This window comes from Myxine glutinosa, chromosome 6 (genome assembly GCF_964187855.1).
Source record: "Myxine glutinosa chromosome 6, kmMyxGlut1.1, whole genome shotgun sequence".
Classification (NCBI taxonomy): Eukaryota; Metazoa; Chordata; class Myxini; order Myxiniformes; family Myxinidae; genus Myxine; species Myxine glutinosa.
The window spans coordinates 184,108,201-184,127,918 of NC_136266.1; the positions used below are offsets into that span (position 1 = coordinate 184,108,201).

At 44.0% G+C, this 19,718-nt stretch overlaps 1 protein-coding gene across 1 annotated transcript in view; it reads right to left on the reverse strand.

Annotated features, from left to right (window-relative positions):
* LOC137429023 (actin-like protein 6A) overlaps positions 1–17,801 on the reverse strand; it is a 69,449-nt gene extending 51,648 nt beyond the window's left edge. Inside the window, exons 1-4 of the mRNA XM_068119017.2 lie at positions 17,522–17,801; positions 4,068–4,144; positions 558–738; positions 104–204 (exon numbers count right to left, since the gene is read on the reverse strand). Of these exons, the coding sequence (XP_067975118.1) occupies positions 104–204; positions 558–738; positions 4,068–4,144; positions 17,522–17,546 (384 nt within the window). The 5' untranslated portion in view covers positions 17,547–17,801. The remainder of the gene's footprint in view (positions 1–103; positions 205–557; positions 739–4,067; positions 4,145–17,521) is intronic.
* Positions 17,802–19,718: the final 1,917 nt, after the last annotated feature.

Sequence of the window (19,718 nt, forward strand, 5' to 3'; positions counted from 1 at the left end):
TTCGGAGATATAAAGGTCCAAAGTAAAAACAACACACTGCTTACTGCTTCCTGTATACATTTATTGATACGATGATCATTCAGCTCGCCGGTAAAGAACTCACCGGTGCCTCGGACATGAGTACGGGGTGCAGTTCTGGTTCCGATCTGATGTGCCGTTTATATGTATGATCCAGAATGGCCTGCAGGCAATCCCAGTTCTCTACTGCTCGCTCACAAGAGTGGGGAATTTCGACTGTTCACAACGGCCATCTCATCGTCCCTCCCATTTCATTTTTCAACAATAAGGTTTACAGCACCTGGTGAGACTCTGTTCCCGCCATTCTCATACAATTTTATCTGTTTCAGCTGTGAAGCATCCATTTGTTGTCATCCCACTGTTTTTCCTTTGCCCCATTTTTCTGTTGATGCACTGCCCCTGTCCTGCTTTTCCATGGGCCCTGAAGCTTGCACTTAAATGCTCTTTTTTAAACTGCTTGGCTACATTAAAAAACCAGGAACACCAAAGTAGATTTTCCCAACAATTTACACACACCCAAAGATTATTCAGCGACTCACTCATGCCGTTCTTTAGTGGAGATATGATCTCCATGCCTTCTTTTGGAACGTGCAGTGTGTTCACACCGATGCAAAACTTCCTGCCTGATCCACCAACCGCACCTCCCCGATCAACCGACCCATCAATATCCATCACCTCGTCTCGATCAAGGATCGTGCCCAATGCAGTGGGGAAGTCAGCCTGGCAAGGGAACAAAGCAAGGAAGATAAAATGGATCATGACAAACACGTGCAATAAGCCTCAACCTTTAACAGATTGGAGAATGTGGACATTGAAAGGATGTCACCGTCCTTGAAAAAAGGTTGCGCATCCAGGCTGATAGGGCCTTGAGATTGAGAGCAACTGATGCGGGCAGGAATTTAAAGGCCGCAATCATCGCAACCTCAAAAAACTGGAGTCCATAGAACATAATACCCCACACGGTTACTTAATTTTACTTCAATTTTAATAAAATAATGGTTTTTAACAATCGTTACAAAAACTCTTGAAGTTTAGTGCTATTGAAGTAGTCCAGAAGCATTCCCAAACATCACGCAAAACTGGAGGCTCTTGGAATTATTATGACAGGCGATTTGTGTACTACAGTATTCACTATTCAAGTATATATTGTAATTCAATTTAAATAAAAGTAAGAATGTAAAAGTTATATTAATTAATTAACTCCGGGTTTTAATGACATTTTTCATGGTGTCTATTACACCGCCCTGTCTAACACGTCACATTCGTTATTTGTGCCTGGTGTTTGTGTCCATTATGACGTCCTTTAAAACCAAGTTCCCTGTTTGGAATGATTTTCAATTTTGTTTGACTGGCAGAGGCAGACAGAGGAAAATAATTATCTCACTCCTCTCTGCGCATGTGTGGTCGGAATCAATTCTGAACCAAAATACGTGTCTTAATGTAAAATAAGACAGACAGATATGTGAAGTAAAATAAAACACCTGTCTTCCGATTCATGTTGCAATTCGTGTTCAAATTAAATAAATTGTTCCTCAATCATAAACTGAAGATCACAAACTTATAAGACAAACAGACGGACAGATATGAACCGATTGCTTAACCCTGCTTTTCGCTTCGCATGTGCGGGGTAAATAATGACATTTTATATAATGTACAGAAAACCCTTAAATATCGCAGGGGATACATTCCTGGAAAATGCCGCGATATTCAAAACCTCAAAACCGCGATAGTTAAAACCAATTTTGTATTTAATAAGGGGGTTAGTTCCTGGACTCCGAGAAAATAGAGCAAGGTGGGTGGCAGCAAATAAAAACCCATCACAATGAAAATAAACATGTAAAACAAATATAAATCGGCTTTATGACGAGGTCTCCTGCTTGCTGTGTTGAAGCAGATTAAACATTCAGTAGTGATTAAACTTTCCCCTACACTCCCACCATTGCTTCTTTATTAATCTCTGAAATTGCTTTCCTTTCTAATCTGTCCAGGTGTTTGTTATATCCATCGTTCTGCAGCCCATTCAACCAGAAAATAAATACAATTAAAAGAACCACTTTTGTCCATCGTTTTACACGTCGGCACCATTCCATTATCAACGTGTGCGAAAGCCTTGTGATGCGTGATAACCATCACAGCTCAGCTCCAAAACCACGATTGGTCGAAATTCAACTGCACAAAATTTCCCGTGTGTGGCGACACGTGAACGAAGCTATGCTCCTCTCTCCACATTATTGTGACGACGTATAAATTAAATATTTCATCGTGACGATTGTCATCAAATGGACGAATTTTTAATATATCTCTGCATTTTCCCGTCTGTTATTTCGGGCGGTGTATGACTGACCATGCCGCGATTTAAACAAAATATATATATCTCGGCATTTTCCCGTCTCTTATTTCGGGCGGTGTATGACTGACCATGCCGCGATTTAAAAAAAAAAAATCTCAATGGACTTGAAGTTACAGGCCTTTGAGAATTCATTTCGTTCTATAAAGGGCAACTTTCATCGGATTTTCTTCCCGTTTTTTTTCAACCAAGTCTAAAACTATGTTAGCGACTGTGAAAAATGAAATGATATATCGAATTTGATTTGAAATAAAACTGTGTGAGAGAGGAAGACACCACAGGCCTACAAAACAGGCCTCAAAGCTATGCGAGTTAATAAAATGGTGGATATTTGTTTATATGAAGGCTCTCCCAGAATGGGTGGAGCTATGGTTCCCAGAATGGGTGGAGCTTTGAGGTTTTGTCTTCTCTGCAAGAACAAGAACAAGAAGAACAACAACAACAGCAGAGGGAACTCTATGACCAGCGTCTTACGACGCGGCTAAAAATGATTTCTTCAAAATGCCAAAAGGATTAGAACAGCACAGGGCAACGCCGGGTACCCCAGCTAGTATACAATAAAGGACTTCACATCACACCCACCTCACATCATCGGCATTTTATGTACACTTTTTGAGGCGTGGTGGTGGGATGGTGACCTGGACTGGCAGACCTCATCAGCGATTCTGTTTTCCACATCATTTTCCTCCCATTGCTTGGAGTTTGATTTTCCACCTATTTGAATATTGTTGGGATGGCATCTGGTTCAAGTCGAATTAATCTTCCGTGGTAGTAAATTATTGCCATCAATATTATTGCCAATTATCAACATCTCTCTCGTAGCAGTCACTGAGTTGTGTTTTGTCGCAGTGAAAAGGTCCCGTTTCATGTTATGTACTTTTGAAATCACATGATCTTCCAGGAAGCGAAAAACTAATCACTAAACCATTATTCCCTCTATTGTTATCCCGACAAGTCGAACAAAATACGATTCATCCACTGAACTCTAATTTAAAGACAATTATTTCATAATAATAGCAGCTGTGTTCCCTGCCTGCCATCGATAATAGCCAAGCACTTGAGAAGAACAGATATCAGAGTAATTGTACCCCCCCCCCCCCCCTACCATTCCAATAATCACCTCAAAAGTGCCTTGTGATTATATGATATAATGGACTCTACATTTCTGCAACAAGCCCACAATGCAGCTCGTAAATCCATCAAGTATTTTCTTTTGCATAATTTAAATTTAAAAAATCCCCTGATCCTGAAATGAAAAAAACCCAAAACACACACACAGGAATATGTATTACCATTCATTCAAAGCATATATGAAAGATCATGTGTAAAATGGTTTTTATAACAAAGTTACAGTGAAACAAGCAATCATGCCAGGCAATGGGATGGGGTAAAATTTAAAAAAATAATTCCCCTGATCCTGAAAGAAAATGAAAAAACACATACAGGAGTACGTATTACCCTTTCTTTGAAGCATATATGAAAGATCTTGGGTAGAAACGTTTTTATAACAAAGTTATAGAGACATAGCCTGAGGCCATAAAAGACCCCGGATTGCATTATAGGGGTTATCTTGAGAAATTTTATTCGAGGGTTACATCATGCTCCAGAACAGAACATCAAACACAACCACGGCTAATGTCCTATGTCCTTTCCCCTTCCAATCCCTCATTACAAGAAAAGGGGAGACAAAACAATTGCTTACTTTTGGGCAGTCTTCACCAGCAAATCCAGCCCGAACGGAGTATGATCCAATATCAAATACAAGCGCACCAACCTCATCTGTGAAAAACAAGGAAGATGTTACAAATGTTTCTTATACTGATGCAGTATCTCTTATTCTACAAAGACAAGGCGTGCCTACCAGTCACTCCGCTGATGGGTTTAATCAAAAGAGGGCAAGTTGTACTTCCAAACATATTGGATGTCTATCTCAATGAGGATGTAAAATGACGTGAAACAACAACAACAACAGGCATTTTAAGGCCATTTTCCCTGCTAGAGGGAGGGAGGTTAGCCTTGCGGTCCCCATGACAATCTTCTCCATTTTGCCCTATTTTCTGCATCTCTCCTTGTTAACCCCCTTGCCCGCATTTCTTCTTCCACCATCTTTAGCCAAGTCTTTCTCTGTCTTCCCCATCCTCTACTTCCTTCTACATTCATTTCCATCACTCTTCTCAACCAGTCACTTTCATCCTTCCTCAACACATGACCAAACCATCTCAACCTGTTTCTCTTCACAGCATCAATCATAGGCTCTATTCCCATCATCTTTCGCAATTCATCATTTGTCTTCCTCTCTCTCAACGATACTCCGCACAACGTTTTTGGAGAGAGAGTAAAATAAAATATTGCATTCCTCTGTGCAATTAGTGTTCAAGAATGAATCGGGAAGAATTCTGAGGCAAAATACTGCTAAACTACAGGTTTATTTTCCGATTCATGTTCAAAATATAACATTCAACTGAAATCAAGTTGTTCCTCGATCATAAACTGACGTTTCTGAACAGACAGGCAGACAAAGTGAACCAATTCCGTAACCTTACTTTTCGCTTCACATGCATGGGGTAAATATATGAAAGTATACTGAAGGAACAAACGACAATGACAGCCACCATAACAGCAGCAGCAACAACAACAAGGACAACTACATGTTATGCAACTCTGTGCTGCAGGCCTGTTCGAGCAGAACGGGTTAAACAACAACCTTTATAAATGCACAATGTTAAACAACTACGTATTATAATACATATTTTTTGTTTCATGTCTTTTTTTGACTTTGAGTTTGTTTTTGAGTTTGAGGTGAAGGTGGGAGTGCATCAGGGGTCGGTATTAAGTCCACTACTATTTGTAGCTGTGATGGAGGTGCTGGCTCAGAACGTAAAGGAGGGTTTACCATGGGAGTTGTTGTATGTAGACGATCTGGTGTTGATTGCGGAAAGTATGGATGGACTGAAGGAGAAGATGAACAAGTGGAGGGAATGTATGGAGACAAAAGGTCTGAAGGTGAATATCGGAAAAACGAAGGTGATGGCAAGTTGTAAAGTATGTGGTGAGGTGGAAAGAACTGGGAAGTGACCGTCTGCTGTGTGCAGGAAGGGTGTCGGAGTAAACTCCATTCAATGTACAATGTGCGCTGAGTGGGTTCATCAAAAATGTAGTGGTCTGAGAGGGACATTAACCTGTGTGGCAGCAACATTCAAGTGTAAGGTGTGCACAGAGGGAGCTGCAGATGGAGGAAATGTTGAGTTGGATGTTGGAGACGGCGTGAAGCTGGAAGGTGTGAAAACATTTTGCTACCTCGGAGACATGCTGAATGGAGAAGGTGGATCAGACTCGGCAACGGTTGCTGGAGTGAGATGTGCATGGAAGAAGTTTCGGGAACTGAGTGGCGTGCTGACGAGGAGGGGAGTGTCGTTGAAGCTGAAGGGAAAGGTGTATGCTGCATGTATGAGAAGTGTTATGATTCATGGGAGCGAGACATGGGTAATGAATGTAGAGCAGCAACGAAGGCTGGAAAGGGTGGAAATGTGAATGGTTCGGTGGATGTGTTGAGTATCGTTGAGACAGAGGAAGACAAATGATGAATTGCGAAAGATGATGGGAATAATCTGTATTAAGATACCTCATTGCAGCTTTTAAGAGAAAAAGTAATACCAATATTGATGAGAATAGCATAATACTAATGCATTTACAAAGAAATATTAATACTAATAATTTCCCCTCGCTCCAAGCCAAGGGGTTGCCTCTATGGATAAACATCATGTTAACATCTATCAGCTTATTGTGGCGTTTCATGGAAAACTGTTAAAAAAACATGATAAACCACAAACACGTATGATTACCTTTTCAAATAATCGCTACTACTGTTTAACACTTAACTGAAATTTTTTTGAGGAATCCCGACATCTGTGAGGCAAACTTTGCCTATCGTGTCAACGATCACACCTTTTTATTTACTTATTTTGTATACAAAGTCGAGGCTTGTATAAGAGACACATGAAACACAAAAGAAACAGACACATCTATACTATAAGAGAGCCGTGTGTGTGTGTGCGTGTGTGTGTGTGTGTGTGTGTGTGTGTGTCTGTGGCCATTTTTCTCAGTGATGGCTAAAGGGATATTCATCAAGTTTTCAGAGCTTCATCAGTGAGTACAGGGAGTGTTTAGACAAAATAAAATAAATTAAAAACTGGAAATAAAAGTTAGTTTTTATTGGATTTTTTAAAAATAGCTTTGTAGTGCCTGAGCCTTTGTAGCTATATGAAAGGTAACATTACATTATCACCGATTAGTGTGTGTGTTTTTAAGCCTGGTGTTGGCTTAGCGGTTAGGGTGCCGGCTTGGGATCCTCGGATCCTGAGTTAGAATCCCGGTCGATCGCTAAATTAACACCAGGGGGGTTGACTCAGCCTGTCATCCTTCCGAGGTCGGCAAATTGAGTACCAGCTTGCTGGGATGAATGATCCCAGTGTGTACCCCGGTTTAGAATAGGTACACCGTATCCCTGCGCATCCGAAGAGGCGACTAACAGTTTGGCGTCAGGAAGGGCATCCGGCCATAAAAACTGCCTCAAAAAGGGAACCATGAGGTCATGGGGCCCGCAAGGCTAACCCCCGCTATAGCGGGGAAAAATGGCCTCAAAACGATCATTCATTCATTCATTCAGTGTGTGTGTGTGTTTGTGGGGGAGGAGGGGGTCTAATATCATATTAAATATAAATTTTCCTTATTGGGTGCAAGTAGGGGAATATATATATTTTTTGATTTCTTCAAAATGTCAACAGGATTAGAACATCACCGGGCAACTAATAAAACTACTGCTTCTGCTAATAAAACATATAATAAAGGGAGCGGGGGACAAGAGTGGGAGAGAGAGGGAAGCACATAAGCACAACAGTGGAGAACAGAGACGTCAGTAGATCTGCTGAAGGGAGAGGGCTGGGGGAGGAGGGAGGGGCTCTTGAGCTGAATGCTCAAGAAAGAGCATTCAGGGGGTACACGGTATAAAGCAAATGAACACTACGAGGAATTTCAGGAAGTCAGAATTTAAAGGAGGTGGATTTGGGGTGTATTAACGGGGGTAGGCAAGATCAAGGTGTTGGATGGGGGAAGATAAGAGAAGGTGGTGAACAGCTGTTTTAAAGACATGGAGGGAGGAGTGGGATTGAAGAAGGTGTGGGAGTTTATTCCAGAGGCAGGAAAAACAGGAATGAAAGAGAGGTGAGCAGAGAGTCTTGATTTAGGCAGTTTCACCAGAAGAGGGTTGCTGGCAGATCTTGTGCCTCCTGCAGGAATATTTGAGGGACAGAGCAGAGACAGAGCAGGGGGAGCTATGCTGGAGAGGAGTTGGTAGAAGACAGAAAGACCACCTACCTGCTTAGGGTGAGAGAGTGAAAGACCCTCAGAATCAGCTTCATCACAGGAGATTCCAATGATTCTAAAAGCTTTGATTTCAACTGCGTGAAGCCGAGCAATGTGTGAGGCAGGAGCACCAGCCCAGAGGGGAGAGCAGTATTCCATTGAGCTGCGGATGAAAGCCTTGTATGTGGTGAGGAGCTCAGAGATGCCAAGAAAGGACTTTGCACGACGGAGGATGCCCAGTCGGCGACTGGCTTTGGAGGCCAGATTTGAAATGTGGTTTTCCCAGGAAAGATCATGGCAGATAGTGAGACCCAAAAGCTTGAGTGACAGAACTTCTTGGAGAGGATTATTCAGAAAGTGGATGGGAGGGTTGTCCAGTCGGTCTTTTCGGAGAGACATCGTAAGAGTGTGAGATTTGTCAGGATTGAAAGACATGTTCCACTTGTTTGCCCAGCCTGTGATTTTGTCCAGGTCTGCAGAGAGTGAGGAGGCTGCAGACTGCCGATCTGAGGGATGAGGAATGGAGCGACAGAGAGTAGAGTCGTCAGCAAAGAGATAGAGAGGATTTTCAAGAGAGTCAGAGAGATTATTGATGAAGACCAGAAAAAGCACAGGGCCCAGAACACTACCTTGGGGAACTCCAGCCTGAACAGGAAGGGGAGATGAGAGAATTCCATTCAGGGCCACATGTTCACTACTACCAGAGAGGAAGTCCGTAAGCCATGCGTGGAGATTTCCATGGATACCAGTAGATATGCTGTAACCTGAGCGTAGATCTACTGTAATCTATACACCCAACACGATTTAACAACACGATCCTTCCTGCTGCTTCAGTGGCGTTTTTTGAGCATTTGCCCCCCCCCCCCCCCCCCCCACCCCCCAAGGCATTTTTCTGAGGCTGCTTCTAATGGCAAAAGTAACAAGAAAGAGAGGCGAGATCTCGCGAGATCTTGGAGACGGCGGCAGGGATTTTCGAAGCTCCACACGGTCTCCACGTTTTTCGAAGTTAAGTCTGTTCACAATTGTATTTTGTCGAAACTGTATTTATCTTTCGGTGTGTGAAGTTATTGTGTGCAACTTTGGTTGTTTCTCGGTGTTTATCTTTCATAAATTGATCGTCTGTTTGCCGTGTCGCGAGCAAGGCCTTGTACAGTGTGCACTGTACAACCTTGAGGCTTTGTTTTTCTCTCAGTGGTCCGTCGTTTGTGATCCAATAACTTTCGTTCTCTGTATTCCCAGTCTTTTCACCCATAGCCTACTTCCTTGTGTAAATCTCAACTCAAAAAAAAAAAAAAAAAAAAAAAAAAAAAAAAAAAAAAAACATTTCCTTCTCTGTTCTCATTCGTTTATTCATTCTTATTCGTTCGTTCGTTCTTCGACCACGTGTTTCTCCCCCATTTCCCCAGATAGTTTTCACTCATTAACCTTCAATGTTTACACTTTCCCCTCAAGTTATGTATTCCGTCATATTTTATAACACCTTTTTCTTCTTCTTCTTTAAAAGGCTGCTTTCGACTTGCTCACCAAATCAATTCATCCCAAAAAAAATATCCATCTCCTATAGTGCCTTTGTTCTACATTCCCTAAACTCTCCTGCACTCCATCCTCCATCCAGCGTCCTTAAACGTATTTTTAACTCGAAGGTCACAAGAAACTCATTTTGCAATAAATGTTCGTTTCCCATAAATCGTACACTTTCAAAAATCCAATCTCACCCCTCCCCTCCAAATCTTCCCCATAACCCCTCCCCTCCAAATCTTCCCCATCACCCCTCCCCTCCAAATCTTCCCCATCACCCATCCCTTTCAAATCTCCCCCCTTGCCCCCTCCCTCCTAAACTACCCCCTCACCCCTCCCCGCCAAGACGCCCCCTCGCCCCTCCCCTCCTAGACTCCTGCCTCACCCCTCCCCTCCAAATCTCCCCCATATCCCATCCCTTTCAAATCCCTCCCCTTGTCCCTTCCCTCCCAAACTCCCCCCTCACCCCTCCCCTTCAAATCTCCCCACCCTCATTGCTTCTCAATTTCCCCCCGCTCACTCCCCCTCCTCAAAGCGTCCTCCCCGCTTCTTCCCCCTTCAAACTCTCACCTCCATCTCCCCCAACCTTCTGCCTCGCTCTTCCCCCTCCTCAAATAACACCTCATTGTGGCTCACCCAATCACCATCAAACCTTTTGTCCGCCCCATCCTTCCCTTTCTCCGAGCTATTCTGAAATCTCTCAGCTCTCCCTACCTCTTCCACCTCTTCCACATCTTACCCTACCCCTCCTCCCCCCTGTTCTGTATCTGATGCTCCCCCTTCCTCTTCATTAACGGTATGGACCTCAAACATCCGGGGCCTTCGTTCAAACTTAACTGATCTCTCCATACAGGTTGCTTCTGTCAAACCAGACGTGATCTGCTTAACAGAAACTTTCCTCCTTTATGATGTCTCTGATTCCATAGTATCTCTCCCGGGCTACTCCCTCCTCCGGTATGATAGACCTGAGCCTCGTCCTGGAGGCGGGGTTGCTATCTTTATCAAAAACTCTCTTCCTCACTCGCCCTGCACTGCACTCTCTCCACCTCACCCCCAGGAATACCTCTGGCTACGGCTTCCCCTTCGCTCCCACCTCTTGTTCATATGTGTGTTGTACCGTCCACCAAACAGTGATGACTCCATCTACATCTCGCTGTCTGATGATATGGACCAACTTCTATCTACTCATCCCAACTCTCTCTTCCTCATATGTGGTGATTTCAACTGTCATCATGCCAGTTGGCTGGGTGTGGGTACCTCTCTCACCAGCCATGGCTCCTCAGCAAAGGACTTCTGCGACTCACTGGGACTGACACAATCTGTCAATTTCCCGACCCGGATCTCAGTCAACGGAACATCTTCTCTTCTGGACTTGGTTATGACTAACTTCCCTGAAAATGTCTGCTGCTCTTCTTCTGCTCCGATCGGATCATCTGATCATGTCCTTGTTAAAGTGGACATCTCTCTGACCATCCTCAGGGAGCCTGCTCAGCGTCGACGAGTCTGGCATTTCACTCAGGCCAACTGGCACGGTCTTCAAGCAGCCATCAATCATCTGGACTGGTCTCCCATCTCTACCACCTCTGACATCAACTCATCCTGGGAATTCTTCCAAAGTAAATTGCTCTCTCTCATGCACAGATTTATCCCATCTCGTCTTCAGTTGTCATACCCTTCCTCCCGTCCATGGTACACGGAATCTTGTGGTGAGGCTGTTGCCCAGAAACAACTTGCCTTCGTCTCCTGGAAAGCAAATCCAACGGAAGGAAATCTCATTTCCTTTCACAAAGCCCGAAACAAGTGTGTGTCCACCCTCAGGAGAGCCAGGAAACAATATCTCTCCGTTCTCAAGACCGAACTCTCTTATCTGTCTCCCTCTTCCAAATCCTGGTGGCGTCTGGTCAAATCCGTTTCTGGTGTTTGTTCCCCCTCCATCCCCTCCCTTACCTCAAACGGCTACACAGCTGACTCCGCACGTGAAAAAGCTGAATGCCTCAACTCTGTGTTTGCCTCTAAATCTTGTGTCCCAAACCCATCCCTCTCTGTACCCACCATACCCAGTCGTACCCTGCTGCTCCTGGACTCCGTGTCCTTTCCTCCTGACAAGGTGGAAAAGTTTCTGTCAACCCTCGACTCTGATTCTGCAACTGGACCCGACGGCATCAGCCCACGGGTCCTAAAATCCTGCTCTGCTGCTCTATCTCACCCTCTCTCTGTTCTCTTCACCCTCTCTTTTGCTCAAGGTCAACTGCCATCTGCTTGGAAATCAGCCAACATCACCGCTTTGCACAAAAAAGGTGCAAAAACAGATCCTAGCAACTACAGACCAATCAGCCTTCTCCCAATTATCAGCAAAGTCATGGAATCCATCATTGCTTCTGATATGAAATCTTTCCTCTTCTCCAATGGCTTGATCTCTGATCATCAATTTGGTTTCAGACCAGGTCACTCTACTCTGGACATGCTGCTTCTGCTGTCTCAACAATGGATGGAGGTCCTCAATGCCAAACAGGAAATTAGAGCTGTCTCCCTCGACATATCACGTGCCTTCGACACGGTCTGGCACCCCGCTCTGCTCACCAAACTCTCCTCCTTTGGTATCCATGGAAATCTCCACGCATGGCTGGCGGACTTCCTCTCTAGTCGTCGTCAACGTGTGGCCCTGAATGGGTTTCTCTCATCTCCTCTTCCTGTTCAGGCTGGAGTTCCCCAAGGCAGTGTTCTGGGCCCCGTGCTTTTTCTGGTCTTCATCAATGATCTCTCTGACTCTCTCGAAAATCCTCTCTATCTCTTTGCTGATGACTCCACTCTCTGCCGCTCCATTCCTCTTCCCTCAGATCGGCAGTCTGCTGCCTCCTCACTCTCTGAAGACCTGGACAAAATCACAGACTGGTCAAACAAGTGGAACATGTCTTTCAATCCTGACAAATCTCACACTCTTACTATGTCTCTCCGAAAAGATCGACTGGACAACCCTCCCATCTACTTTCTCAACAATCCTCTCCAAGAAGTTCTGTCGCTCAAGATTTTGGGTCTCACTATCTGCCATGATCTTTCTTGGGAAAACCACATTTCCAAGCTGGCCTCCAAAGCCAGTCGCCGACTGGGCATCCTCCGTCGTGCGAAGTCCTTCCTCGGCACACCTGAGCTCCTCACCACATACAAGGCTTTCATCCGCAGCTCAATGGAATACTGTTCTCCCCTATGGGCCGGTGCTCCTGCCTCACACCTAGCTCGGCTTCACGCTGTTGAAACCAAAGCTTTCAGAATTATTGGAATCTCCCGCGATGAAGCTATCTCTGAGGGCCTTTCACTCACTCACCGCAGGCAGGTAGGTGGTCTTTCTGTCTTCTACCGACTCCTCTCCGGCCTTGCACCCCCAGCTCTCTCTGTGCTCTGTCCCCCAAATATTCCTACAGGTCGCACAAGATCTGCCAGCAACCCTCTGATGGTTAAACTGCCGAAATCTCGGCTCTCCGCTCACCTTCACTCTTTCATTCCTCTTTTCTCCCGCCTCTGGAACAAACTCCCTCACTCCCTTCAATCCCACTCCTCCCTCCAGGTCTTTAAAACAGCTGTTCACCACCATCTCTTATCTTCCCCCATCCAAAACCTTGATCTTTTCTACCCCCGCTAATTCACCCCAGATCCACCTTGTTTGAAATTCCAACTTCTTTCCTGGAAGTCCTGGCAGTGTCCATATGTTTTATACCTCTCCCACTGCCCCCTTCCCACGCCCCCCCACCCCCAAAACCCTCGCCCTCTCTCAGATATCTCGATGTCTCCATGTCTCTCGGTCCCTGCTCTCAAATGTTGTGTTTGTGTCCTTATCCCTCTCTCCCCATCTTGTCTACCGCTCCCTATGTTATATGTTTTATGTGTCGGTTTGTCTTTCTGTGTGATTAATGTTCGCTCTTTCACGAGCCTCGATATTGTATACAAAAAAAAAAAAAAAAAAAAAAAAAAAAAAAGCATTCAGAGATTGCAGACCCTTGCCAGGATGTGTTTTCAGTGGTTTTTAAGGCTTTTGTGTTAAAACAAATATGGCGGACGAGCGACCTGACCGATGACGTCATCATTATTATTTTTTTCTCCACGAATTTATCCCTAGATTATGCTCAAGAAATTTCATCTTAATCGGATGAAGTTTTGTACTTATCGAATTATGACATCATAATGGAGGCACCTATGACATCATCATTAACAGATGTTATTCCACATGGAGAGTTCTTTACAATGAACCATGTCTCAATTTTTTTCTATTCAGCACTTTCGGAGAAATAGAGGTGCAAAGTTTTTCGGTTTTTTTCAATATGACGGCCGAACCATGGGACCTATGACGTCATAATTATCATTAGAAAATTCTACAGGTGGAGTTGCACCTAGATGGTGAAAAATTCCTGTCAATCTGGCCAACGGTTGCAGAGATAATCATATTTATTCTGTGCGGACAAACAAACAGACAGACAAACAAACAAACAAACGGACTCAAATGCAATACCCTCTCCTCTGGCGAGGGTAATAACAACACAAATGATAATACCATAATATAAACGTTATTAAAAAATAATATCCCCCCCGCCCCCGACATGATCGGGTTTGATGACTTGTTTCCGGGTTCAACGTTTTGGCTGGTGAAGGTCACCACATGCAAAAAATTACAACAAGGCTCCATGTTTCAATAGGAGAAGAACGGAAGGCTCTGAAGATGTTTGAAACTGGTCCTGTTAATAATACAAACTAGCCGAAACCCGTGGAACATCCACGGAAGGGAGGATGTGGTGTATGGATAGAGTGTACCATTATGGATGGCATAGGGGATTTGCTTGTCCGAGTAAGAGTTAGGAAGAAAGATGAGAATGAAGAGTGCGTATATGAACAACGATCGCCGACACCGGCACAAATGCATGCTCTGGATTGTCCACTCAGTGGACGGCTTGCTTTCGCCTTCGCCGGTCCAATCAGTGGACGGCTTGCTTTGCCTTCGCCCAGCAGACGCCAATACGATGGCGTCGTATCGGCAGTTAATCGGATGCTTTTGGGCCCCAACGTCGGCTAATTCAGATTTTTTGAGTATGGCTGTACGTGATAAACAAAGAGCGCGGTTCGTAGATCGTAAATCCATTAGTGCCGTGGGCATCGGGTCACTGGGTGCGCCGTAAAAGGGATAACAAAGTCGAGTCCTTACGCTATTATTATATAGATGGTTGATAAAAGAAGGCCAAAAGTATTGGTAAGTATCTCAAGGTGCATCGTTTCGGTAAAAGATGATGGTCGAGTATAGGCCTTTTAAATGCCCTACCTGTAAATACAGGTGCAACTGTTACTTCAACAACAGCAAGCATAAGATCTCAATTAACACATAGCTGTCCAAAACCACTGCCGAGAAAAAATATCCTTGGAAATCAAAAGGTCAAAATGGTCATCAGACAAAGAGATGAATTAACAAAGCTAGAGACATGATCTTTACAGACAAATTAAAATGCAAATTGTTTGCCAGCATTGAAGGACAGTGCTCAAAATGTAGTTCAATGCTCAACTGAAAGGTTCCACCAGGACTTTTTTTGTTGTTTCGTTGCACAGGTATCAAGGGATGTGGAAGAAGAGGATGACGAGGGACAATGTATCAACAGACAAAGGGGAAGAAAGGGAAAACAGTCAGATGATGGCAAAAGGATAACAACCCCAGGTGAGGGAACTGTAAAGGCCGGAGCAGGGTCTCAGCGGACGTAGCAAAGCTCAGTAGTAGAAATTTGGGAGAACATGAGATGGTGGACGGCAAACCTGAAATCCGATCGGGAAGAATTAACGACTACAGTCTCAGGAAGACCAGCATAAAACCAGGAAAAAGTCGACTTCATAGAACACCTTACGCCACGCAGTTTTGAGGAAAAAAAAAAGTATATGCGTGGGGTAAACAAGCAGCAATATTTTGTCCATGGATGTACTGCTAAACGGAAGGTTGTTGAAAGTGTCAAAAAGGCGATGTGTGTTCTACAGTGTCAACAACAACAACAGGCATTTTAAGGCCATTTTCCCTGCTAGAGCGGGGGTTAGCCTTGCGGTCCCCATGACAATCTTCTCCACCTTGCCCTATTTTCTGCATCTCTCCTTGTTAACCCCCTTGCCCGCATTTCTTCTTCCACCATCTTAAGCCAAGTCTTTCTCTGTCTTCCCCGTCCTCCACTTCCTTCTACATTAATTTCCATCACTCTTCTCAACCAGTCAAGGTATATAATCAAATTGAAATAAAGAAAGATTTTAAAGGTAATAAAAAAAAAATTGGGGGAAGTTTACCACCATTGATGCAGCATCTTTTACACCACCTTATTTAACACGTGTTAGTTCTTCATGCCTGTTGTTTGTGCCCTTTGAGTCCTGTCCCTAAAAACAGCAAGTTTCTTGTTTGGAATGATTTTCAATTCTGTTTGACTGCCATGTGTGCCGTGTGAGGCAGACAGAGTGAAAACATGATCTCACTGCTCTCAGAGAATGAGCGATCGGGACAAATTCAGCCAAAGTAATGCTAAACTACAGGTTTGTTTTCCGATTCACGTTACCAGGGCCCCAGTGGCGGGGAGCTCTCACACCTTCTTGCCACATTGTGATCGTAACCACCAAGTTTTGAATGCTACGTCGTGAATGTGCTGGAGAGGATTCTGGACGAGAGGATAAGAAAGAGGGCGAGATGGAGAACAGAGAAGAGCAGCAGGGGATTAGAAAGGGAGACGACGGATGGGATGTTCACGCTGACACAGCTGGAAGAGAAGAGGTGGAAAGTGCAAGGTGAAATGGCATTGGGATTTGTGGACCTGGAAAAGGCCTATGGCACTGTCCTGAGAGACGGTGATGGCGACACCGAGATGGATGGGAGTGCCGGAAGTAGAAGTTAGGTTGATGGAAAGGATGTAAAAGGAACGATGGGAAGAGTTTTAGTTGGTTCTGAGATGTCTGAATGAGGCATTCGGGAAAGGGGCCCATGTCCCCCTTTCCGGGTGAGATACCGCATGAGGAGCACAGCTGAAGGTTTGGGCATGGTCCTGATGCCTCATGTTGTGTTTGGTCTGGAGTTGTCTTGCGGCTTTTGAACAGAGAATTTTGAATGAAATGCCAATATTTGGGGCAACCCCTCCCCCTTAACCCTTATATAAGGGGGCGCATCCAGTTGGGGAGCTTGAGACTATATCCCATGACCCCAAGAGACCATGAGACAATAACCCCATGAGACCATAACCCCATGAGACCATGAGACAATAACCCCATGAGACCATGAGACAATAACCCCATGAGACCATAACCCCATGAGATCATGAGACCATAACGCCATGAGACCATGAGACAATAACCCCATGAGACCATGAGACAATAACCCCATGAGACCATAACCCCATGAGACCATGAGACAATAACCCCATGAGACCATGAGACAATAACCCCATGAGACCATGAGACCATAACCCCATGAGACAATAACCCCATGAGACAATAACCCCATGAGACCATAACCCCATGAGACAATAACCCCAAGAGACCATGAGACAATAACCCCATGAGACCATGACAATAACCCCATGAGACCATGAGACAATAGCCCCAAGAGACCTTGCTGTCCCGATGCATTGTACAAAATTACGGGTAGTTTGTCACGATTGTGAGAATATTTATACTATTAGATATTTTAGTCAAATGTTGACGGACACGGATGTATTGTAAGGACATGCGGCTGGACACCGGGACCCACTCTGAGGTTATTTTGGGAAATCAACCAAAAAAATGTTATGTGCTGCTTCCTTGTTTGACATTCAGCATTTTAAAAAGGTTACGAGCATGGACAATCACCAATCCCCAGAGAGGTTAGCTTCCTTCGGGAGGAAGATCCACCTGACGTCACCAGTACCCAGACTGCACCAGGTCACGGCATTTCCCACAAGCCCCATTCAGCCTTTTTGTCTCGTTTTATAGTCCTGTGTTGTATCTCGTGTATTCTTCCATATAAAAAACACCCATTAAAAAAACAACTGGACTCGAGCTGCCACAATGCAGAGTTCAAGTTGTGGTGGCGAGTTGTTGTTTTTTTTCCCTGAACATGCACATTGGGGGATGTGTATGATGTATCACTCCGCCACGATCTGCACATAGAGGAGTGAACAGGCCCATGACCATGTTCATGTATAAAAATAAAAGGATACCTTAAATAAATAATTACTAAATGCCTACACAATGGCCATCGATCACATTCAAGGTCTATGCCCAGTACAGTATTCCATAAGTACTCACCTCCGCCGTACACACCACCACTCATCTTGACGATTTACCAATGGGCCGAGGCGTCAATACACGAACCGTCGCTAGCCGAGGACCTGCAACCTCCAATGGCCTAAACATAGAAAGGCCTTCATGACATTACAAATAGCGAGTCGTTTGTAGAAATAAAAATTAAAACTTTTAAAAGTCAATTCGAGTGATCAATTCAAGGATAACCAACGTTGGATTTTAATGAAAAATTATACTCCACGTAAATATTCCGCCGCTTACACCGCCATAGTCGCTCACGCTCAGGCCAATGAAGCGAAATAATGGGTGGAGACACCACCAATGGGTTTACTAATGTTAACCAATAATTACTAGTACCCGACTGCAAAGCCGCAATGAGCCGGCGAAGCCAAAGCCTCTTGCCACTATTTTACCCATCACCTTGGCATCAGTAGGTTAGGTAGTTGGTAGTAGGTAGATGTAATAGGTAGGTGTAGTAGGTACCGTACCTGGTAAGACTTGGTAAAAGAGAAGAGCAGACAGTCCTCCCCAATACCTACATACAATAAATGTCACAATAACCTTAAGGAAGTAACTATACAATGTGCTAGCTTAGGGCCTATTTTAAGAAATTTTAACTGGGCTTAACATGCGTTTTCACAGTATGTGTGTAGTCTTCTAACTTCAGTCACTGTCAGGACTGGTTCTCTCCGGGCACTGCGGCTTCCCCCACCAGAAGAAGTTAGCTTGCAGTAAGATCAGTGCCGATAGATCAGACGATAGCGCCGTTTCAACGGCAATGTGTGACTGTCGTTAATCAAACCGTGTCGATGGCGCTGATTGGCTGACCTAAGCTGACCGCTGATTGGTCAGCTAACAAAATTTCGCAAATTCAGACCTAAAATGACACCATTTGCATTCTGGATGAGATTAAAATTGATAAAATTTACTTCTTGATTAATTCGGTGAATTCCGTCTCAACTTCGGATATTTCCGGCCGTGAAAAACTATCCCCTACGGCCGCGAGATTTCTAAAAAATAATTCTTCGTCAATTTTAGAATATTTGACGCCGTTTACAGCCTCCGAAACGCGTCATAAGCTTTTTTGAAATAATTTTTGAAATGCTCGAATCTCATTGGTTCCGGTGTTTGGTGACAATTTTTGTTGAAGATAACGAGGTTGGTCTTAAAGTATTTTAATTACAAATTAGAGGTGCATCAGATTGTGAATCAAACAAAGACGGGTGAAACAAACTCCTATTGAACTTTTTCGCAATTTTTTAATGCATACTTCCGCATCCGGACGATGGCGGCCTCCATTGAGTGATTTGGTTTTAGAAATATTTTTTCAAATGCTCGAATCTCATTGGTTCCGGTGTTTGGTGACGATTTTCGTTGAAGATAACCAGGCCCGTGTGGGCCGAGGTTGGTCTTAAAGTATTTTAATTACAAATTAGAGGTGCATGAGATTGTGAATCAAACAAAGACGGGTGACACAAACTCCTATTGAACTTTTTTCAATTTGTTATGCATACTTCCGCATCCGCAAGATGGCGGCCTCCATTGAAGATAACCAGGCCCGTGTGGGCCGAGGTTGGTCTTAAATTATTTTAATTACAAATTAGAGGTGCATGAGATTGTGAATCAAACAAAGACGGGTGAAACAAACTCCTATTGAACTTTTTTCAATTTGTTATGCATACTTCCGCATCCGCAAGATGGCAGCCTCCATTGAAGATAACCAGGCCCGTGTGGGCCGAGGTTGGTCTTAAAGTATTTTAATTACAAATTAGAGGTGCATAAGATTGTGAATCAAACAAAGATGGGTGAAACAAACTCCTATTGAACTTTTTTCAATTTGTTATGCATACTTCCGCATCCGCAAGATGGCAGCCTCCATTGAAGATAACCAGGCCCGTGTGGGCCGAGGTTGGTCTTAAAGTATTTTAATTACAAATTAGAGGTGCATAAGATTGTGAATCAAACAAAGATGGGTGAAACAAACTCCTATTGAACTTTTTCGCAATTTTTTTATGCATACTTCCGCATCCGGAAGATGGCGGCCTCCATTGAGTGACTTGGTTTTTTAAATATTTTTTCAAATGCTCGAATCTCATTGGTTTGGTGACGATTTTCGTTGAAGATAACGAGGTTGGTCTTAAAGTATTTTAATTACAAATTAGAGGTGCATAAGATTGTGAATCAAAGAAAGACGGGTGAA